The sequence below is a fragment of the Crocuta crocuta genome, unplaced genomic scaffold (assembly GCF_008692635.1).
Source record: "Crocuta crocuta isolate KB4526 unplaced genomic scaffold, BGI_CrCroc_1.0 scaffold141, whole genome shotgun sequence".
NCBI classification, from domain to species: Eukaryota; Metazoa; Chordata; class Mammalia; order Carnivora; family Hyaenidae; genus Crocuta; species Crocuta crocuta.
Window position 1 is genome coordinate 6839733 of NW_027527951.1, and position 25346 is coordinate 6865078.

Consider the following 25346-nt stretch of genomic DNA (forward strand, 5'->3'; position numbering starts at 1 on the left):
AAACTTATTTTACTACAAAATTGTCTTTAATAGCTTATCATGAAATTAGGACTTAAAGAAACAGATATGTTGTACTATAGTTCATTATTAAGATGAACTCCCATTCTTCAAACAAAGAGAAAACTATGTTGATGAAACTGGGAGAGGAGAAGCACTTCTGGAATGTGGGCGTAGGGGTCTCCAAAAATCTGCTCCTCTAAAAAGCAATGGGAACACTAGCAAAAATCACCAAAATCAACTTTTCACAACTCTAGAAATTAACCAAAGGCTTGCAATAATCCACAGAACGTTTTTTTTTTTTTTAAAGAAAGGCAGCTGAATCTCAATAAGAACAGTGAGCTGTGTGGAATTTTAACTTACCCAATATCAAGACCCTTCTCTCTAAGTCTGTAGAAACCTTGAAAACCAGCAGCCTCACAATGATGGTAGCTATGAAAAAAGAAGCCTATGATCTACTAGAGGGGGCAGAATGGGTGTGGACCTCCTCCCAAATGTCTCATATCTAGAGAATTGCCACTGTTTGACCTATATAGAAGCTGTCTGCAAAATCCTCACTCAAGTGTTTTTCTTTATTTGCCCTGAATTAGAGCTCACTCAGTGAGAAAATCAGTCCCTACGATATTTGTCAAAAACAATTAGAGGCCATAGTTTTACATAGCAGCTGCCTGAGGCAGTGATACCAGTTGGGGCAAACAAAGAGTTTACAAAAAAAAAAAATTTAGTGGATGAGACACCCACAACAAGCTCTCAAAAGCTCTAACATATTCCTGAGGACCTAGAAGACCACATGCATGTGTAGTACTATGCATCTGTCCAGGAAAAAACCTGATAAGGCTCTATCTCTCACCCCAGGTTGACCTAGAAGCTCTGTATAAGCGCTGTATTGTCCATAGCTGCCTCAATACCCTGGCAAGTCATTCGCTGGCTTTTAAGTGAGCAGAAACTTCAGGAGCTGTATACAAAAAATAATATAGACTTTATAAAATTAGTTCAGGAAAACCCCTAAACAAAAAATAGTAAGGACAACAACAATGAGGAAAAACAGCAGCAACAAACCCTGTAGGGGGAGGGTCTAATTTCCAGAGCAATAACTTCCACATTATATTAAGTGTCCAGTTTGTGATGAACCAAAAATAAGTGAGATGTTTTATAAATCATGATATCATACATGCCAAGAAACATGAAACTATGGCCCATAAATAGGAAAAAAAGGAGTCATTAGAAACTCCCTGAAGAAACCCAGATAATAGACTTACTCAGCAAAGACTTAATCAACTATTATAAATATATTCAAAGAACTAAAAGAAATGTTAAAGGAAGTTATGAGAATAAATTCTTACCAACTAAAGACTATTAATATAAAGGAAACAAATAGAAATTCTGGATTTAGAATGAAAAATAAATCACTATAGGGTCTGAGCAATTGATTTGAGTTTGCATAATAAACAATCAAAGAACTTAGGATAGGTCAATTGAGATCCAGTCTGAGGAACAGAAAAAAGATGAAAAATGAACAGTTCCATCAAGTGTACCAAAATACATATAATCAGAGTCCCAAAAGGAGCAATAAGAGAAAAGGAGTCAGAAAAAAATCTTTGAAGAAATAATGGCTGAAAACGTCACACATCTCATGAAAATACTAATCTACATATCCAAGAAACTCAAGAAACTCCAATAAGATAAAGTCAAAGATATCCACATTAACATATCACTTTATCAAAAGAGAAAGACCCAGAAAGAATCTTGAAAGCAGAGAGAAACAATGCAGCATACACAAGGGGTCTTCAATGGTGTTAGAGAGCTCATCTTAAGCCAGAGTCAATTTTCAAAACTTTCAGAGTTGTAAATGCCCCAGTTCTTGCGTTTATATATGAGAAGATATGAATTCCAATAATGCTGCCCAGTTTTTATCATATCTTTGGGTTCCTAAAACTATACATAATTTAATTTTGGCCCAACCACTGTAGTACAGACCTGAGAGCTTGATTTCTGATGAAAACATTTACATTTTCATCCAAAGCCTAGAACAGATAGACAACTCCTTCCTGTTTTGCACAGTTGGAGAGTACAGGTATTTTGTTTCTGTTCCTGAGGCAGCTCCACCAGGGGTCAGGCTGTCAGTGCCATCAGACCAGCTTCTCTGCCTTATGCAGACCCAGGGCCAAATCACCAATTGTTACAGCTATTAAGACCTCAGACTCCAGGGTCTAAAACCTAAATCCAAATCTTAAATCTCAATGAGTCACGCTTCCATTAACTCCTTTTACTCTGACTCTTATTTCTTTATTTTGGACATCTCTACTGTTTCATTTGTTTGGTTTGTTTGTTTTTTGTTTGTTTGCTTCTTTGTTTTACCTTAGCTGTTCAAGTTTTTAAAGTTCACAATCTAATTAGAAGGTACTGGCTGGTTTGACGATTGCTCTTTTACGACTTTGTATCCATGTAGATAACGAACCTACTGACTGGATGACCTTTACCTTAATTTCACTCCGCATTTATTCCTCCAAATTTCAGCCTTCTTTCTCCATACTCATATTTTACACCTAGACTTAATTTACAGATGGGAAAAGTAGCCTAGAGAAACAAGGTCTAAAATCTAACAATACTATGGAAACAATTCATAACCCTCTGATTCATTGGACTTTCCATTCCAATGGTTCCCAATCTTTAGAATAATCAAGGTCCGCCTGAGGGGTTCATTAAAAATGCAAAATTCGGAGTTCCATGCAGAGATTCTGATTCAATATATCTGAAGTGAAGCCCAGGAATATGAACACCAAACAGTACCCCAGTAGATTCAAATATGTCGTCTAAGTTATTTTAAAATTTTTTTTAAGTTTATTTATTTTTGAGAGAGAGAGAGACAAAGCACTAGCTGGGGAGGAGCAGAGAGAGAGAGAAAGAGGGAGAAATAGAATCCGAAGCAGGCTCCAAGCTCTGAGCTGTCAGCACAGAGCCCAACGTGGGGCTCAAACTCACCAGTGGTCAGATCATGACTAGAGCCAAGGTCGAACACTCAACTGACTGAGCAACCCAGGTGCCCCTGTGACATGAGTTGTTTATGACTTCACACTATAATCTGAGAGATTAAAAACAAACATACTTCTAACATGAGGTTTTTAAAATTGATTTATATTTTTAAACAAAACCAGAATAAAAAATCTAATTAAGGTTTCTGCTTATCTTATTTATAATAAAAGTTTTTAAAGCCTCCCATTTAATTATTCAAGACATCTTTTCCTAAAAGATGCTCTTTCATAAAACTTATTTGAGCTGTTTTATTTTTAAATGATGCAATAGGAAATATGCACTACTACAAATATCCTGACATTATTTGGAAACTTTCTGCCATGATAATTTTGTCTCAGGAGAAATGAAAAAATTCTATAAAATTACCTTGGTATAATTTATAGAAAGCTGAGTCAAGAAACAGGTGTTACTTTTGGAATGATGAATCTTGTCCTTTTCCTCACTCATAAATTTTTAATATATGAGCCTCTAGGCTCTAAATCAGATATTGGGTTCATAATTATTTATGCCATTAATTTTCCTTCACTGAGAAAATTAAAAGGTAGATACATTATCTTGCCAGCTCTTTCACAAACCAAATGCTTTGAGTACAAGTACCAGTGGAGATGCTAGTGGCTCAGTGGCTTTATCTTACACTTGTCCCTACACCTAAATATTGGATGGCTGCTCTTGAAAAGTATTTGCATCTCTGTGCTGAGAGTTTGGCTACAATGCTAGCTAGCATTCCACTTCCAGATGGCTCTTATTACTACCTAATTATTTTTAAACCCTGATTTTATTTCAAACAATTTACCATTGTCAAGGGTCAACTCCAAGTACAACATTGCTGAAATCAAATATTTTTGGTGCTAGGTCTATGGTTAGGAGAGTTCAGGAATGGCTGTTTTTAGAGTGATTGATAGACCATATGGCAAAAACTATGTCTAAACCATAAATCCAATATTAAAATTTAAAAAACTATAAATAATTTTTATGACAAGTATTCCAGTCACAATTATTACTCATTTTATTTAAAATTTCCAACTGTCTTAATAAATGAATTAAAAAGTATCAAAGAAATATATTCACTCAATCATTCTTCTGATATTTATTGAGTTCTTATTATGTACCTCAATGTGATTAAAAAATAAAACCAGATTCCTTCTCTCAAAGACTTTACATCCTAGTGGGGAGAAATTGTTGCAACTTACCAAACTCATGTGAAACTATATGCAGAAGGGCAATATGATTAGATGACTAGGGTAAAAGAAAGTTTGGGGGATTTTTATCTCCTTTGCATTATTAAGCTATTTTTTAGACAATATTGATTGGAGATATGTGGATATAAGGACAAAAAAATAAGTCTAAATTTGCACATGGATTAAATATACTATTTTGAGCAATTGGGTACTTTCTTTTAAGTTTCAGCTAATTGTAAGTTATAGCCCGCTCATAAAATTAACACACTGTGCATCCTTCAAGGGTGTTGTTTACCTTTACTTCCTCATTTTAGGCACCTGTGTGTTGACTCTAATAGAACAAAATTATATATACTGTCTTTATACAATACACATTACCTTGAAGGGCTTTTTTTTAACACAAAATTTATTAAGGCCTCAAGACGATATCATGAAAATGATCAAATCTAAAGTGTAGAATGAGAGTTTATGTATATTTGAATAAGTAGAGAGTACACAGGGAGTATAAGTGGGTTTGTATTTGTTTGCAAGAAAGTTTGGGGGCCACTATTAATGCTTTCTTACTTGGGAGATTCTCTTCTTTTTATCTCATGCTGCTTTTTTCCTAGATCATTTTACTTAGGATCCCTTGCATTAAAGATCTTCAAAATATTCTCTTTATTTTTGTATTTGCTTAAAGTACAGCCTGCTTTCCAAGTCTTCATCAGTTGTTGTCTGAAGGTGTTGCTTCCCTCCAATAGAATCTGTAAAATGTCACCGTGTTATTTATTCACTGTGTTTCTGACTGTGCCAGTTGAGTGACACTTCTGCTGTATGCCTGTTCTCATCTGAGCATTTTGCTCTTAGTCCCTCTCCTGGCCGTGTTTCCTCTGGCCACCTCAGCTAACAGCTGTAGAAGTGGGATAAGAATTTTTGTAAAGGCCTTTTAACCCAGACAAGTAATTTCCTAGATCCCCCTGGGTACAGAATTGTAATGTTAGCTTTGTAACATATTGGTCTTTCTGGTAGCTATGGCTTAGGGGAATTGTTAATGAACCACTTCACACCAATTATCATGAGAGGTACGTTATCAATTACAATTTTTATTCCACTCTTCAGGCTACCATTGATTTAAAAAATTATTTTAGATATGTTATTATTTTTTAAATGATATTATTTCCATATAGTCCAGACTCTAAACTCTCACCTGGATTGCTGAGCCCATATATCTCACAATGTCAGTAAACCCCAGGAAAGTACACACTAAGTCATGCCAAAGTATAGTAACCCATTTTTGTTATGATTATAACCTAGCATTTTAAATCAAGAGTTATATGTTCTATATGCTTTAAATATTGTGATAATATTATTTGTTTTGCCAACTTACAATGGTTTATCTGTCCATGCACTTATTCATTTAACCAATAAAGATAATCTCACATATAATAATGATGAGATGATCCTAACATACTTCAAAATTGTTTGATAATCACAAGTTATTACTGCTCTAATTTAACAATATTCATAGAAAAGTCACATTCCAAATGGATATTCTGCGTGGGCCTTCAGGAAGAACACTTTGCTTCCTTTGAGGTGTTACATACTCTTCCTTGCAGGGTCAACCTGTAGGACTCTGCACCACAATGAAATCATCACAGAATCGACATTTAACCTGAAGCAGAGCTTATCTTTACATGGTCTCCCTAAACATGCCTGCATATTTTGCAGATGTGTAATGTTATGAACGGGAAATGCCTTCCTTGTGGATTTCCTTTAGCTTAAAGCAATTTGTCAGTAAACAACAACGTCTACTCACGTTTATCTTGTTCTGCTTCTATTCCTTCACTTTCTGTGTCACTTGGCAAGATCCACGGCTGATGAACTACTTGCAATTGCTTTAAAGATTCATCCTGCCAAAGACAAGTTCATTCTGGATTAACCTCTAGATGGATATCATGAATACCAACATGGGTGAACATTTTAGTCTCTATGAATTATATGTCCAAAAAGAGAGAGAGAGAGAGAGAGAGAGAGAGAGAATTTCCTCATAATAGTAAAACAGACAAAACTCCTAAGTTTAAATTCATTTTCATGTCAAAGACACACATTAACTCTGAACTCATTTTTTTACATTCCCCTTTTAATAAGATTTAGTGTCTTAATAAGAAATATCTAGACTTTGTTTCTTCCTGAATTAATATTCTTATGGAAATCTTGGCAAACATGCTTAGGAATATAACAATGAAATATTCAATATAAAATTGTACAAAATGTGCCTGTTTGCCATCAAAGTTTCAAATTCCTTTTAATGAGAATAAGGATTAGTAGGATTTAGAGAACATTCTCAAATTTACCTTTCAGTACTACTTATTTCACTGCCTTCTTCCTTTTCTTACTTCCTTATTTTTGTCACTACATTTCTCATACTTCCTTCTTGTTCTATGTTTTCTTTCATTGCCCTAAACCAGGCCCTCATTATCTTCCATCCTGACTGTAGTAATAGCCATCTATGAAGTTGTCTAGGGTCAAGTTTCATACCCTTCCTAATTCTCCTCACCAGTTTCCTGCCAGAGTGGGCTTTTTAAGATGTCATATGATGTACTCATTACCTTTTCATAATCCTTCAGTGGCTTCATAATTCTCAGGATAAAATCTAAACTCAAAACCCCTCATGATCCATCCTGGTCTACACTAGTATACCACCACTTCCATCTCCATCTCACCTAAATTAACCCTTGCACTTCAGATGTAGTTAACTGGTAGCTCCTCAAATTTGTCAGTGTCTGATATGCCAAGATGTTTTACTTCCTGCCTCGAATACACCACATTTATTTATCTGTCTCAGACATTAACACTTCTCCCAAGGCTCAGATGTCCTCTCTACTGAAAGTCTCCCTCAGGGAAGACAGAACTACTCTTGTATTCTGTCCTGTGCCTATTGTACCAGCATAACAATTACTGCATAGTAACTGTTTTTTCATATCCTCCTCCCTCAAAAATAATCTGGAAGGTCCCTAAGGACATGGATAACTTTTGTCACCTTTCAGTTTCAAATTTATTGAGCTATGAATTAAGAAAATCTTTTCAAACATATTTTGAAACTCTAAAACAAAATCAATATGACCTGTCAATTTACTCTCTTGATGTCTCAAATTCATCCATCATCTCCCCTCTTTTTCAGTAATTTTTTTCTGTAACTTGAGGTATTTTGTTTATTTTGTTTAAATACTATCAAGACTAAAATAAGGGCCCACAACTCCTGAAAGTGGAAATCACCAAGTATTAAATGCCCACTTTGCTTACAACAACTCATGTATGAAAGAAATGTCATATCAGTCCTCCCTTGATTGTGACAGTTAACTCTAGAGATGTTTAGTCCCAATCCAGAGTTTCGGAAAGTTGCAAATTTTCTAGAGTTTTGGACAGGGACAGGGGTTTGAATAGGTGAATCAGAGGAGATATTTTAGGGAAGTGAAACTATTCTGATGTTATAATCATAAATACAAGATGCTAGCATTTGTCAAAACCTATAGAACTTCACACAATAGAGTAAAACTTAGGGTATGCAAATGAAAAAAATGTGAAGTTATTTCTAGAGAGTGTATTGTAAGCCCTAGGAAAGTGAATGGGGTAATTGCTGAAATGTCAGCGATTTTCTGGTCTCAAGGCTGTTGAATGCTAGAGCACTATGAGTATAGAGCCCCATGATCTCCCAGAAGCCAGTTAGGGAATAGACCATTGTAATTGCTTAGCAGTCCTTGAATCTGCACATCTTCCCTACCTGCTTTCCTATAAACACCATATGTGTGCTTGGTCTATGTCTGGAGGCTCTTTGTGTTTTCCTCCCATTCTTTGACAGTCTTTCATGTTTATACCTGCTGAACATGAAACAAAGACTATATGCAGTTTGCTGCTGCTGCTGTTTCGTTGGCAGAGGCAGTCCTGCATGTGTGCTCAGTCTAAGTGTCTGAGAACTTTTTCTTCAATGCATGGCTACAAAAATTCAAATAGGAGGTTGGAGGATCCCAAGATGGAAAGTAAAATACTAACAAACAATCTAGATGTATTCCAGATGTATGAAATGTAACTGAAGGAGGTGAATGAATAAGGTGCTAACCTAAGTAACTTTGAAAATGAATGGAGTCTGTAAAACCAAAACCAAAAAGAATTGTGCACAAATACTGTATACCAACTAATAAAGTTGTTTTCCATGTACATATAGGTTAACAATTCTGAAGCTGCTAAACATATATTCCAGAACTGGACAATGAAATAAATGGATGACAGATACTGGAAGCCAATTTTCTTACTGTTGAAGTGGGAGTTTATAGAAAGGAAGGCTAGACTGATCCATGTATAATGTATTAGAGTTGAAGACATTAGTATAAACTCATGTTGAGCTTACTATATATACAGAAGGCTATATATTGAAATATTTATGAATATTGATGTATACATGGATTACTATAGACACATATATCTCCCTAATCTGGCAGCTGAGAGGGCTTAGAAGCAATGGCATCCCAATAGCAAACAGAGCTACTACCCATATCTTGGTTCCTGATACCATTCTTTAATGAAAGAACCAGAACTCTTGAAGAAATGACTGGTTCTAAGACTGAGGCAGGAAAGATACAAGGTAAGCCAGAAGCATCTTGTAGTGCCAGAAAGCAAGAAAGTGTTCACACATGCGCACGCACACACACACACACACACACACACACACTAATGGGGATGTATCAAAGGGATAAAAGAGCCAAGTGAAAAATCTATCAATGGCTGAAGCTAGGACAATTTATACCACAAAAGAAATAAGGTAGCATTGGGTTATTATGCAATATAAAATAAGTATCTACAAATCCATTCTGATAAAAATAAATGTTTGACTAAATAAATTAATAAGTAAGAAAAGATAAATATGACATGCAAAAGGATTTCAAATAATTTATATGGATACTCTCCTCTTAAAGTGGTAGAGAATAACTTTCCAATCTATAAGTGCATGTTATGTGTGGTGACTTTCTACCAGAATGCAAAATGGAAAGGAGGGCCAAAAGACTAACTTTACAGTGGAGAAACCTGACCAACACTATCTAAAGCCAAATAATTAAGGTGATATCAATAGCAATAATTCATAGTATGTATGTACCCTTGACAGGATGTTATAAAAATGGAAGTAGACTTCTATGGTTTTCCTTCTCAAACACATCATCTCAGTGTAACCATTAGAAAAATATCGCACAAATCTTGACTGAGAAACAATCAACAAAATATATGACCAATACTCTTCAAAACTCTCACCATCATCAAACACAAGGAAAATCTGAGAAAATGTCATGACCAAGAAAAGCCTAAAGATATAACTACTAACTGCAATATGATATCTTGGATGGGATCTTGGGATAGAAAAAGGACATTCATAAAAACCTGAGGAAACTTGAATAAAGTATGGATTTAGTTACTAATAATATATCAGTATTGGTTTATTAATTGTAACAAATATGTCATACTAATATAAGGTATTAATGACAATTAAAACTAGGTGAGAGGTATATAGGAACTCTCTGCACTATCTTGTCAACAATTCCGTAAACCTAAAACTTCTCTAAAATAAAAACATTTATTTAAAAATTAAAATAAGCAAAACAACATTTTTAAGTGATTTTCAATTTTAAAATAAAGTACTTTTTTTTAGTACCAGCAACTCTAAAACAGTATGTTAATCAGATTAAAACATAAATTCCAGATAGTAGTTCCTAAGTGTTCTCATCACAAGGAGAATAGTTTTTTCTTTTTATTGTGTCTATATGAAATGATAGGATATTAACTCAGCCTATTGCGGTCATGATTTTATAATATATAAAAATCAAACCATCAAGGTGTGTGCCTTAAACTTACACAGTAATGAATTTCAATAACTTCTCAATAAAACTAGAAAAAACGAAAACTTATATTGCTATCTAATAAGAGACAGGCTTTGCACCACTAGTCTTTGCCTCAAGGGTTGAGAGTCACAGTCTTTTTTACCATAGTTAATTTAGGAATGTCACTTCTCCTCTTGGGATGGAATGGAGTGGATGAAGGTACTGGATAAGAGATCTCTATTATTTCATGCTAGTTCTAGATTCTTTAGAGAGCCAGTGGAATGTGACAGGCACTAGGTGGACTATTGTAAGGAAAGCTGGCAAAGAAAAAAAGAAAAATAGTTAATCCTGAAATATACACTTTAGGAATAAATCGGTGTTTATTTTTAGAATTTTATTTTTTGTTCAATTTTCTCAATTAGTGGATTTGGTCTTGCATACCTAAGAAACTGCATAAATGAAAAAAATAAGTCTTATTTTAAAATTCTCTGACAGTATACAGGACAACAGAAATATAATTTCAGAAATTTTTGTGTAACAGAGATGGAACTCACATCCCTGCAAATTATCAAAAATTGAACTCACAATCTCTGATGTTTAAAAAAGAACTATGAAAAATACCCTTTTGGTTTTATAAGTTAAAATCTTAGTCATTTAAAACATAAAATTTTAAAGTGACCATGAAAAAATATTTTAGGTTAAGAAAGCATTTTGGTTATTTACCTTTTTGTTCCAAATATTAAAACCTGCTTTTGTAATAAGTCGATCATGTTATGTTTTCCCATAGTAGTTCAGAATATTAAGCAATCCTACCTATTGGTTTCCAGGTTTAATGGCTTTACTCCTGAAGAGATAATAAATATTCAGTGATTGTTTATTGTAAATTATATAAAGCATAAATGGAATATTAGCTCAGTAAAACATGTAGTTTGGGAAGAACTCTAAAATGGTGAGTTGTTGGAATTATAGAGATAGTACAAACATTACTATTAATAGATCATTTAAATGTTTTACTTTGGTTTTCCCTAAATTAGAGTTTAATAATATAGTGCACCTGTTTGCTTTATCTATGCCAACAGGAAATACTATATATATTCAAACTAGAACCCATCAGACTTTTTGATGGGGTCAAGAAGCTGAAGTCTTGAACATTTTTAAAAACAGGAGTTGATATGTTCTCCTTTGCCAACTTGTTCAACAATTTTTTCTAGAGGAATATTAAACTATGTCTGGCCATAGTACAAACTGTTTCATACACTCAAAAGTAAGTTCTAGGGTTGCTTTTAGAAGAAATGCCATTCATCCTTTTTCTAAAACACTTTCACCATAAGTATGTAAACATCCAGGGACTAGGAGTGGTGAGAAATGGTGACACGCATCACATGAAAAACAGTTGCTAGGCGTATATCAACATACCATTTTATCTGCCAACAGAGTAAGTGCTTTATAAACTTTAGCAGTATTATTATTCCACATGGACAACCTATTTTTGGGTTCTCTAAATCCAATCAATCAGTGATTTATGTCATCTGTAGCCATGAAAGTACAGTATGTTTAGAGGGGAAAAAATGCTTTTTTGCTTAAATCTTCCCCATTGGATACTCCAATTCTGAGACAACTGGGTATTCCTCTCCCTTTGGCTAAACATGAAAACAATGAACAAAACATCAGCTTCTATCTTCCAAAAAGGATTAACCACTTTCATTTTACTTCTATAACCATAGGATCCATATAAAATAAAAATCCCTGAAACATGTTGCACGTAAAATGAAACAAAATTACCCTCCACTTTAGATACATTTAACAGACTGCTTCCTCTGACAAAGAATTAATCTTACACTTTCATTAAAATGAATTTCTCTCATTTATAACTTACATGCTTAAATTAATACAAGCGTACCTCATTTTATTGTGTTTCCCAGATATTGTGTTTTTCACAAATGGAAGGTTTGTGGCAACCCTGTGGAACAAGTCTATCAGTGCCATTTTCCCAATAATGTTTTCATGTCTCTGTATCACATTGCAGTAATTCTCTCAATATTTCAAACTTTTTCATTGGTATTATATTTGTTATGGAGATCTGTGATCAGTGACTATGACTTGCTGAAAGCTCAGGGGATGGTTAGCATTTTTGAGCAATAAAGTGTTTTTAAATTAAAGTATATATTTTTAAAAGACATAATGCTATTGCACATTTTATAGACTACAATACAGCATAAACATAATTTTTATATGTATTGTGAAACCAAAAAAATCATTGACCAACTTTATTGCAATATTTGCTTTATTGTAGCAGTCTGGAACTGAACCCACAATATCACCGAGGTATGGGGGTAATGTTTCAAAATATCTTTCTTTTTGTATTTGTTAATGAAATGTCTTGTATTCCTAGACTGAGATCCATAATTTTTTAGTAAATTATAGTTTTACAGCCTATTTCTTTTGGGAACTGTGAAAAGTCAATTAAAACATTCGAAGAGGGAAGTAATAAGTTTAGAAAGCTGTAAGTTTGAACTCATAGGGTTTGGGAAAAGAAAACAGAAAAACATAATAAAGCTAGAAAAATATGGTATATTGTGAAAAACATTACAAAGTAAGTGCAAGGTGCTAAAATAAACTTATTTGACAAATTTGCTATACTACACTGTGCACTGGGATTGTGCTCCATTTTGTGTCCTACTTCATTACATTTGGTGACATTTCTCTCCAAGGAAATTATGGGATAAAATTGTAAGGCTTTGAAATGCATGAGAGATTACTAAGTATAGACAATGACAAATAAATTATTTTTTCCAGGATGTCCTTCTAGTTACCTGACTCTGTGGAGGCTCTGGGTCTTTCATGGACTTTTCATGGACATCATTTACAGAAATTGGCAGTAGTGCAAATGATTCTTTCTAGTCCATACATTGTATCCATTTGAATGTAATTGATTGTTACCCTACAGATATTGGTCAGTTTTGCCAGTTTTTTCATCTCTTTATAACTTCAGCATTCCCTACTTAACTGTATATCTGAAGGTTTAAATTGTCCTTTGAACTGGTTGTAACACTTTACTGGCCCCTTTACTAATTAATAAGTTAAATAAATCTTTGATATGTTTCCATTTTATATCTGTATGAAAGCCATGATTAGGACTTTTTTAAAAAAAATGTTATCCTTTAAAACATGTATCAGTTCTAAATGAATGTCAAAGACAAGACAGGATTTTCTTGAAAAAAATTCTTGTTTTCTCCTTTTTTAGGTGACTAAAACTATGTCAGTAAAGAATAATATCAGTTTTTGAAATGTGAATCCCTGTGCATAATAAAAAGTAAATTGTATCTTGTTTATGACAGGATAATGTCATGCACTTTCCACAGAAGTACAGTTGGAATTTCATGACAGTTGTGATCATACAATAGTATACCACAGGAGAAACAAGACTGGTCAGAATAAGCATGAGAAGTGATTTTAAGATATTGTGTTGCATACAATCGATCCCCTCTCCTGTTCAGATGGTGGAGCTGGCAAAACCAACCTCCACAGATTTGGAAAAGGGCCTGCCTGCTTTGCGTACTGTTTTTTCCCTGTCTGACACCCTTAGTGATTGCCAAGCTGCCATTTGACACCTTGAGTTAGTTCACACTGCCCTGTATGTTGCCTCCGGCCTTCACCAACTAGCTTCCTGAAGACGTGAGGAACTGCTCTAAATTGCTCTTTAAAAAGTTTCAAAAAGTCATTAACTTCAGTCTTTAGTTCTTTTCAGCTTCTCATCCATTTAAATTGACAATACTTTTCTGATGCATATACATTTAAATTAATAAACCTCTCATGATTCGGGGATTTGTAACCAGTGTAGTATGGTACTTTCCAATTATTCATCTGGGAAATGTGATAGTTTAGATGGATTAGCTTCTCTATAAAAAGTGTGACAATCAAGCTTTGGAAGCAGTTGATTTTGATAAGTTGTTTTAAATTTTATATATTTTTAATTACATATTATTTCAAAAGCTGAAATTTCTGCAATTTGAAATTCTTACTTGAGTTATCAAAAGTCTTACAAGTGAAGGACACATAATTTATTTAAAAAATTTGTCTATAAGAACAATGTTGAAGATTAGGAAAAGTAGACTATTTTAAAATGTCTCATATTTGTTCAAAGATACAAATACTATTCTGGAAAAATAATACATTAAAAAAAACAGAAAATGTTAAATGGAAATTCCATTTTAGATTTACTTAGTGGAGACTATTGTTTCTTTAGTTTCAATTTAAGTTTAAACAATATTGTCTACTGTCATGTGGTTATAATTTTGTCTAATTATAAGACTAAATAAAAAAAAGCAGACTTTGATCTGCAAAAAGTTGTCCAAACTTTAACAAGAAATGTTAAATATATTTTAAAATGTAAACACTATGGTTTATTTGAGTTTTAGTGTATACTAAATAAAAGCAAATGTTTGCTAGCCCAGTTTTAACTTCAGTGCTTCTCACATTTATAAATATTGTTCCTTATTGTTTGCTGATTCTACTAACAAGCAGAAAGAGAGCAATCATGAAATAAGAGTAAACGTGAGAGAAAAAAAAATTACCATTTTATGGCTCACATTCTCAACATGGTCTCCATGGAGAAGAATTTGAGTATATATTTCCTAAAGACCAAATGGATTAATGTCTGCAAAAAGAAACCAACTAGTAATAAGTTAATAGTTCCCTAATTAAGGTCATACTTTGAGTTTTATTGTAAAGAATGATCATATGTTGGTTTAAAAAAGAGCTTAAATCTAAATATCAAACAATATTAGATAAAAATACTATGTCAGAGAACCTGGGTGACCCAGTTGGCTGAATGTCCAACTCTTGATTTCAGCTCGGGTGATGATCCCAAGGGTCTTGAGATGGAATCTCATATTGGGCTCTGCACTGAGCATGTAGCCTGCTTGGGGTTCTCTCTCTCTCTGTCCCTCTCCTCTGCTTGTACTCTCTCTCTCCTTCCCTCTCTCTCCCTCTCTAATAAAAAATAACAAACAAACAAACAAAACTATGTGAAACTGAGCTCCTAAAAAATGCTTGTGGACATGCACACACTTGTATATTCAAACTGAAAATTGGTAACGAATCTCATAAGCTGGGGAGATTTTATACCCCTAATCAACCAAAAATATTGTTCTTGAGAGCAAATGAATAAACAGAACTCATAAATTTATTAATAAAGTTTTTCTCTTTACCTGTATTATATAAAATTGAAGGGTTTGCATGATGTATGTAGTTACTCTCTAGAAATAACATGGAAAGAACACTTTAGGGCAGTGCTTCTCAAACTCTAGGGTGCTTTGAATCACATGAGGATCTTGTTAGAATACAGATTTTGATTCTTTGGATCCAGTGTAATTTTGCATTTCTTACAAATGCAAGGTGCTGTCCATGTTGCTAGAAAGAGGACCATGTGGAGGAACAATGCCCTGCCAGAACCTCCAATGAAATTACACAAATTCTCACCTTGTTATCACATTAAGCCTTTACCATTGTGTAAAACACTTATGTTTATATTTGGAAGCCACTGTGAGTTTAAGTATGGGCACACTGTTGTGAGGAAGTTTTGAGTGGTACATTCAGTAGGCCACTCAAACTGGATCTTAAATGGATACATGCACTCAAGAATAAAATATTTAGAGATAAAGATACTCTATCTTTCTGAGGAGCAATTTTCAAACCAAATATTTGGTACTTCTTTGACATCATCACCAGACTATTTCCCGGTTCCCTTCACCTACAACAGATTCAGATAGCTAATTTAGTGACCACAGTGGCTTGGCTTCAGATCAAACCTTATGGATTCTATCCACGGGTTTATCTGAAAGTTCCCAAATACCATTTACGGACAGTCCAAAGACATGTCCTGTGACACAGAGCATGCTTGGATTTCCCCAAAATAAATCCAGACATCTAAATGGTTTTCCAACAAAAATCTACCATATATTTTATTTGTCAAGACAGCACTTTGCTTAATGGCTTGCCTAAGTAATGTTCATGATGAACATTTATCACAGGAATGAACGCCAATTTGCTACAGATTGTTCTTTCCATAAGAGCAATGATCATGTCTTATTATTTTGTGCATGTGTTTCTCATTTTCTAAGATATCAACAAATGTTTGTGAGTGAAAATATATGATAGTGCTAGTCCTGTGCAGTTGTGCCTTCATTTTCACGATGACTGAATTATTACACTGTATCCCTCTATCAACGAAAAACAAACAGCATTTTAATGAAATATTATTTATCACCCTGGTTTGGTGGGCATGGCCAGTGACTGGGTATAGATTGGAAACCCTACAGCAGATGGAGAAAACCCAAGCAAAATTCATCTTATATGATAGACTGATTTCAGACTATGTTACAAGTCACTTCTTAAAACTCACTTCTTCCATGTAGTTTTTCAGTGACTGTCCTCCACTGGGGGCTTCTCCCTAGAGGCAAAGAGGAATACAAGTTGAAAAAGTCAGGGGAAGGAGAAAGAAAGAATGATAGAAGATGAATCATGAAGAGTATTGAAACCTGGGAACAACACCAAATCCTTGCTATTCTCCCACCATCTCGCGGATATTTGTGGGGCTATCAGTTTGGTGACTTTCTCCTCTGACAGAGATAATTTTTTCCAGGCAACAATATTTCTTTTAAGTGGATTTTAAGTCACATAAACAAATAACCACCTAGAATAGCTAACTAAAACTTAGGACAGGATGTCCTAAAATTTTCTGTTACTAATTTTATAAATATGTTAGTTTAAGAAAAATGTCACTAATTTTCTATTCTATAAATCTGTATGAAGATCTACCACATGGACTTCGAAATATTTTACGGAGAGAGTATGGCTCATTAACTTGTCTCTTCCCAGCCTTTCTTTCTCACCTTGCTTGTACATTATTAGTAAATTCTCCATTATTTGTGCTTTTCATGAGACCTTTATCAGACACTAGAAATCACTGAGATTTAAATCGTAGGAATTTAACATCAAATTAAACATATATCCCAAATTCTTCTAAACATTGGTGGTCAAAATTGTCAAACAACTCATTAGTTTGGTTAAGTTATATTTTTATACTGCATGGCCAGAGACATTTGGAAATAAATCCTGAGATATCATGAAATGATAAATTCTAGGAGAACATGCGTGTTTAAAGGACAATTAAATAAATGTGAATAAAGCTTACATTTGTTCCTAACATTTCAAGGACATTCTTTTTAACATTTCAAAGGTCCTCCATATATTATCTGATTGAATTGGTTTTCCACTGCAACCTGAAGGCAGAAGATCCTCTGCCAATCTGACGAATAAAGAAACTAAAGCCAGAGAGGCTCACAGAAATGCTTCACTTCAAGTGGCTAGGTATGGGCAAAGCTCTGCCAGGACCAGATTCAACTCTGACACTCCTTTGCCTCACTGAAATAAAAAGTTTAAAACATAAAAAAAATTAAATGTACTTTATTTTTTTTAAATTGTGATGTATACTCCCAAGCACTTGGAGTGAGTTAAAAAAAAATGCTCATTTCAAAACAAAAATTAAGCTAGAAATAAAGTATTGATTTTCCTAAAAGTTTAGAAATCATAGATGTATATAATATTTTTTTCCTAAGTCATGGTTTCTACTAGTGAAAATTTAGTAAGCTTTAGTTTAAATGTTTCCAAATGCTTCCAAGCTTGTGGGATTTTCAATGGATATGACAGTCAAAGAGATAGGACAGTTCTATTTACTTAAGCTAAAATATAAACTATTAGGAAAAATCAAATCCATATAAAACCCCCAAACTGTGAGGAATTTAACTCAAAGCATATGGAGGAGGCTGGAAATTTTCTTCAGATAAACTGCATTCTTTAGTTGGGCTTGCTATACTAACTCCCTTTATTTGGTAATTAGTCAAGAAGGAATATAGTGGGATCTTCCAATTTGGCTCTTCCTTGTGACAGAACTAGTCCTTTGTGTACTAATAATCCCCCCTTCTCCTGGGTTGCCAGGCATAAGAAGATAGGGTGGCAAACTGCTGGTTGGTACAGATCTGTTCTCTGGAGAGGCCAGCGTTGGAGGCCTGCCTGGCCGGCCTCTGAACATCTGAGGGCTAACAGTGAGGCACTGTCGAGCACCCCCAGGTACTCACTGAAGAGGGCTGTGTATTTCCTTGGAGCTAGAGTGCAATGATTTTCCCAATTCATCTGGACACTAGCAGTCTTATGCTAAGACCTGCTAATGACTGAGGGTTTTCTTGATGGTCAGATATAACCAAAGCACTGTGTACACTCTAGGGCTTCTTAATCAGCCTTCCTTCTTGCCACAGTGCCAGGTCCTTTTCATTACCTATCCCACAGAAAAGGAGAAACCCACACAACACCATTTGTTTCAAAGGCCACACAGACTGGAGTTTGACTGTAACAACCATTCATACATCACTGACATGGGTGGCACTGATGAATGAGGAGCATGAAGTAAAAAGACTATAGGAGGAAAATACAGAGGAAACAAACACTTTGCATAGAGGATTATAAATTTGGCATAGGGCCAAATGCACAAGACAAAGAACAAAATGTCAGGATCTCTAATCTTAAGGTCAGAATAGATGGCTCCAATCAAGAGGCTTGATTTAACATGTCATTCTCAGGTTCCGCACTTCTAAACTGGGACTGTTGAAATGCTGACCTTTCCTACTTCCCCCGCTGGGGGTGCTAATGAAATAAAATCCCCTTTAAAGCAGAAAGTCCTCCTTTTCTAAATTTAAAAAAACTGGCATGTTAAGTATCAAATCACTCTAACAATATAATATTTTGATAATCACCCAGAAGTAAAAAAAAAAAAATCTCCCAAATGCAAAATCCTGTGAAAAACAAAAAGAAAAGGGATACGAGGCACACAGACAGGCGGGGTGCAAAGGAGGGAAGAGCAAAATATGTGGAAACTATGCCAGACAGAGAGGAAGGAAAAGGAAAGAAGGAAGGAAGGAAGGAAGGAAGGAAGGAAGGAAGGAAGGAAGGAAGGAAGGAAGAAAGAAAGAAAGAAAGAAAGAAAGGAAAAGGAAGGAAGGAAGGAAGGAAGGAAGGAAGAAAGGAAGAAAGAAAGAAAGAAAGAAAGAAAGAAAGGAAAAGGAAGGAAGGAAGGAAGGAAGGAAGGAAGAAAGAAAGAAAGAAAGAAAGAAAGAAAGAAAGAAAGAAAGAAAGAAAGAAAAAGAAAGGAAGGAAGGAAGGAAGAAAGAAAGAAAGAAAGAAAAAAATGTATTTCCTGAAATGTAGTTTCACTTATCATGATTCTTAATATAATCACACTTGAGCTAAAAATGTTTCAAATATGAATGACAAAATATAGAAAGAGAAAATAAAGAATGATATGATTACATTTTACCATTTGGCATGGAATTAATGTTATTAGAGAAGAAGGCTCTTGTTGCACCTCTAGTTATTTTCCAGTTAAGAAAATATTCTCAGCGAGAGGGAATATACTAGATACAGAGCTAGGACTAGGCACACACTCTCCTGAATTCAATACCACCTTTCACTATACCATGCTTCCCTTATTTAAATGTTTGTTTGTTTATTTATTTATTTATTTATTTATTTATTTTGAAAGAGAGAGTGTGCATGCAAGCAGGGGGACAGGATGTAAGCACAGAGCCTGATTTGGGGCTTGAACTCACAAAATGTGAGACCATGACCTGAGCCAAAACCAAGAGTCAGATGCTCAACTGACTGAGCCACCCAGGCACTCCATGCTTCTCTTATTTAAATCAGTATTTTCTATTCATCTCTTACAAATCCTTATGTAAAATGCATATAGACTTGCATTTTCCCATGGAATACACTTATTCACAAATCTTTTATGTCTAAGTCCTCTAGTATGAATTTCTTCCAAAGAAAGTTTCATGAAACCTCTACTTCCACCAGGATGCTCTTTCTTCCCACCTTTTCAACTGAAATTAAACAATAATCCTAATACAGACAGCATCTTCTTAAGAAGAATGCATAGAAGAATCTGACCTTGATAAGAATGGCCAAGGCATATTTGAACTCAAGGGACTAATAAAACTTCACCCATTATTTATTTCACAAGTACTTATTAAACACTTATTGGATGCCACATACTGTGCTAGGTGTGGGGACAAAGAGATGAACAATCCCTACCATAAAAGAACTACCATAATAAGAACTAATCCCTACCATAAAAAGTTTACCTTGAGAAAATGGTTATTAGAATATAAAACAAATATTACTTAACACTGGCAAGCCCAAGTGCTATGGCAAAAATAGGGGGAAAGGGCTTCTAGTCTTCCATTTATTTAACGAGCATCTATTGAGAAATTTAATGTGCTAGAAGCTGTTAGAGCCACTGGGTACATGTGATCAAAAAGATAAAGTAGAGGAATTAAAACTTGAGGAAATTATGTTTAATCTTAGCCTTAAAGACTTAGTCAATTAGCCAGATGAAGCAGCTGAATAAAGAGAAGAGCTCATACCAGACACAAGGAAAATTTTGTGCAAGAGCCCAGACACAATAGAGCAAATATATGAAACCACAAGTATTGCAATGAAGAGCACCAATTTTACTATGCACAGAAATGTGTACTGTATTTTTAGATATAGAGATATTAACATCATGCATCATTTCCTAGTTTTGTATTATAATTTCCTATAATATAGCTGTTGACATGATGGTTATATGTTGTGTTTTCTAACTGCATTCTTATATAGCACTGCTGAATTTGTGGCAGAGGTTATAGAGATTGAAGTTCAGCTTTCCAAACTCTAGCAAACTCTATAGGCAGCAGTTACTATTGATGTCCAGGAGAATAGGCAGTGATCTATTTTCCATTAGTAACAAGCTGGGTGCAGTAGTTTGTAACTCAGACACTTTTGGAAAGCTCAAAAGTCTTTCAAATCATTGATGTAGTCAATAAATTGATAGTTACACTTATTTGCAGACTTAAGCATATTAACTACTGCTGTTTCTAATTGGCCCCGGTGTCTTTTCATATTAAGTTAAATTTTTTTCTGAAAATTTGCCCATGATCTTATGAATAAATGTTACAACAACACAGAAGTACAGACAACTCTTTTTCTGAAAATAACACACTTACCCTGACTGCTATAGCATTGCTAAGAGCTAAAAGACAGTGACATTTTAAGATAAGATGTTATGATTCATTCTGCCTTCAAGTTCCACTGAAGCTGCAGGTTATGTTTATACTAGGAATCAACAATATAATGCGTGATCAGAAGCCAAATTTGTCCCTTCACAAAGGACAAATAATATTCCATCCCTAAACACACAACTGACTGTTAAATTAAAATGAAAACAATTTACATTTTTCTTCCAATTTTTTCATGTTTAGCTAAATAAGTCCTTTATGGTAATGCCCTTGCCTTATAGACTCACCTTAAAAGAATGAAAAAGGCAGTAGCAATTATGGGATTAATGATTGTCACTAATAATGTTATATTTTAAGCTACTGAAGGCATTTTAGTGTTCCTTCTTCTTTTCTGAAAAGTAACTTTGCTGTTGCAAAAAAAAAAAGAAAAAAAACCATTTTATTCTTTTTTCCCGCCTTTAATCTCAGGTAAAAGAAAAAAAGAAGGGGAGTGTAAAGCCAGTAATGAGAGCCTTCCTGTTCGGGAGAGTGCTAACTTTTACCAATGGATATTGGACAAAAGAGACAGGATACGAGAGTGGGGCTACATGGATCCTAGTGTTAATGATATTTAATTACATTGACTTATAGAATAGACAGAGGTATATATTATTGGTCAATTGATTTTTAGAAAACTCCATTTGACCTTGAACTATTCACTGTACTATTCATGTGTATCTTTTCTGATGTGTTAATTGATCTATCATATCAATAATTAATAGTTTCACTATTATCATGTGCAGAAAGTAGTAGTCATTTATTCTTCTAAAACAGTTTAATGTGCCAGCTCAACAAAGTATCAGCCGTAAGATCTTGGAGAGTCAACTTTTCTTCTGAAGCGGAGTTTCTTCATATACAAAGTGTGGACAAGAGAACCACATGGCTGTGTTTCATATGAGATAGTGAATGTGTAAGTATACAGAAAATTTCTACTGTAAAGTACAGTATTATTGTTTCGTAAACGTCTACATCACCACTGATCCCACACCCTCGTGGTTTTCCTGCTTCCTACCCTGGCCCCACTACTCAAATTGCTATGTGCTTCTTTGACACTATTAATCTTTATCAAAACACCTACCACAATATGCTATAATCCTGGTTACTTGCTAAATCATTTCCTTTCAACTCTAAGTTGCTGGATGGCAAAAATTATTTTTATTAATTTTTGCTTCCCATGTCCTGTTATAGGGCCTGGCAAAATGTTTGGAGAATGAATGAATAAGCAGACAAACAATCACTTTGTAGAATTTACGTGACAAAATGTTTGGAGAATGAATGAATAAGAAGACAAACAATCACTTTGTTGAATATGCAAGTCAAAATTTATAAATAGTGGAATAAAAAAACTAAGTCACTTTTATTTATTAAAAATTTTTTCTAATGTTTAGTTATTTTTGAGAGAGAGAAAGTGAGTGAGAGCTAAGGAGGGGAAGAGAAAGAGGGGATTCTGTACTGACAGCAGAGAGCCCAATATGGGGCTCAAACTCAGGAACCATGAGCTCATGACCTGAGCCGAAGTCAGATGCTTAACTGACTGAGCCACCCAGGTGCCCCTTATGTCACTTTAAAAATCAGTGAGTAGGTATTATTATTGAATGCTTGTGCAATAAACCCACTGAAAAAGCTGTTGATCATAGGATTTGTTAGTAGTTATTGAGTAAAATGTTCACCTTGAAATATGATAAACATGTATTAGTAAGTATAGTTTATTCATTTCTTGGCAATCTACTGCTATGGATGATTATTTTCATAATACTGAAAAATGGAAATATTTCAAATTGGCCTTTTATAAAGATTTACTTATTTATTTATTTATTTACTTATTTAATTTTATTTAAGTTTATTTTTGAGAGAGACAGAGACAGCATAAGCAGGGGAAAGGCAGAGAGAAAGAGGGCAGGAGAGAACCCCAAGCAGGCTCCATGCTGTCAGCACAGAGCCTAACGCAGGGCTCAAACTCACAAAACCATGGGGTCCAGACCTGAGCCAAAACCAAGAATTGGACACTTAACTGACAGAGCCACCCAAGTGCCTCCAAAGTTGGCCTGTTAAAAAATATAAAGAGATACAGAATTAAGGAAAGAGAAGTTTGTAGAAACCTTTGAGAAATAAAGACTAAACTAGAAGGGACACAAGATGAAACAAGCACAAAAGACATGCCTTAAGAGAAAAAGAAGGTTAAAAAAAAAGAGGCAAAAAAAATTTTAAGGAGATTTTTTTAATCAAAAAGAAATTAAGAAAAGGATTTTTAAAAAGTATTTTAGGGAAAGTGATATATGTTGAAGATAGGTAGAAGGGGAAATAAAGTTGATCCTTGAGCACTGCAGGGGTTAAGAGTGCTAACCACCTTCCCTGATGCCAGTTGAAAATGCTTGTACAACCTTTGACTCATCCATACCTTAGCCTACTGTTGACCGGAAGCCTTGACAATAACATAGTCAATTAACATATATTTTGTATATGATATGTATTATATACTGTATTCTTACAATAAAGTAAGCTAAAGAAAAGAAAATATCATTAAGAAAGTAGGAAGGAAGAGAAAAACACTTATAGTACTGTACTGTGTTTATGGGGAAAAAAAAAATCCCTGTATAAGTAGCCCAACAGTTCAAACCCATGTTGTTCAAAGGTCAACAGTATATGGATATTAGAAGACCCTAAAGAAGAAAACAAAAGCAAGGGAACAGAATAGATACAAAAAATATATCATTCCAAGAAACTTCCCTGAAATAATAATAAAAAATTCCATATTGGACTGCATGCCTGACAATAATTAGCTGGACAGACTGACTACCACAAGATAAATTCTAGAAAAATTATTGTATTTTAAAGAAAAAGAAAAAATTACTTTGGGCATTTAGAAAAGCAGCTCACATGACTTATGAGGGGAAGATATTTAGATTATCATTAGATTTTAACAGCAGCAATTTATGCCGGTAGAAAAATGAAGTAATATATTTAAGATACTGAAGGAAAGAAAATGTAAGCCCAGTAATCTAGTGGAGAATGACCTTCAAAAAACCAGAACGCCTACGTGTAAGAACAGATGCTGAGTATTGACTACAGAGTCACCTGTCCTGAGGCCACATGGCAGTTTAAAAGGGGAGGATATACTATGCATTGGGTGTATACTCTGACAATGTGGATTTTGTACAACTATTAAAAAGTTGGGAGAGAATAGAGAAAGCATATGCATTTCTTTTTGTTTTCAGTATTTAGATTGGTTGATGGATTGGCATTTTTATCTTGAGGCTCTGTGTATAATGTTTTAAAACTAATAAGTGATTATGGAATATTTTAATTCTAATATCACTTTTCTCAATAAAGATAAAAATTGTGGGTATGGAGAAGAGAAGATAAAGATATAATAATAAAAAGTTAAATTAAAGTCTTGGTATTCAATTGGGGCACCTGGCTGGCTCAGTTGGTTGAGTGACTGATTCTTTTCTTTTTTAAAAATTTTTAATGTTTTATTTATTTTTGAGAGAGAGTGAGAGAAAGAGAGAGAGAGAGAGAGCGTGAGAAGGGGAGGGGCAGAGAGAGACGGAGACACAGAATCTGAAGCAGGCTCCAGGGTCTGAGCTAGTTGTCAGCACAGAACCTGCCACAGGGCTTGAACCCACAAATGGTGAGATTATGATCTGAGCCGAAGTCAGATGCTTAACCGACTGAGCCACCCAGGCACCCCATGTGACTGATTCTTGATTTTGGCTCAGGTTGTGATCCCAGGGCATGGGACCTACACCATGCTGAGTGTGGAGCCTGGTTAGGATTCTTTCTCTCTCCCTTTGCCCCTCTCCCCTGCTTGCACACACACACACTCTCTCTCTGTCTCTCATTAAAAAAAAAAAAAAAAAGAGTCTTGGTATTCTCTAATGTGAATTGAATGTGTCAATATGAACCATCCACTCAAAGGGGCTGGAAATAATGACCAACCCAGTAGCAATGAGCATCTCTGGGGTCCAGATTGTGATCTTGAAACACTATTTCTCACTAAAAGAAACTGGGGCTTTAAAAACATTAAAAAAAAACATTGGCCTATTCCATATTTGGAATATGATATGTAAAACATAAACTTGGAATATCCTGTGCTACCCAATAGCAAAGAAGCTATCAGTGATTACCAGAGGCATAACAAAGTG

The 25346-nt window shown here is 34.6% G+C and overlaps 1 protein-coding gene across 1 annotated transcript in view; it reads right to left on the reverse strand.

Annotated features, from left to right (window-relative positions):
* The window catches only part of CUNH8orf34 (chromosome unknown C8orf34 homolog), a 396460-nt gene that overhangs the window by 20266 nt on the left and 350848 nt on the right, over positions 1 to 25346 (reverse strand). Inside the window, 2 exon segments of the mRNA XM_077752493.1 lie at positions 6004 to 6097; positions 16455 to 16502. Of these exon segments, the coding sequence (XP_077608619.1) occupies positions 6004 to 6097; positions 16455 to 16502 (142 nt within the window).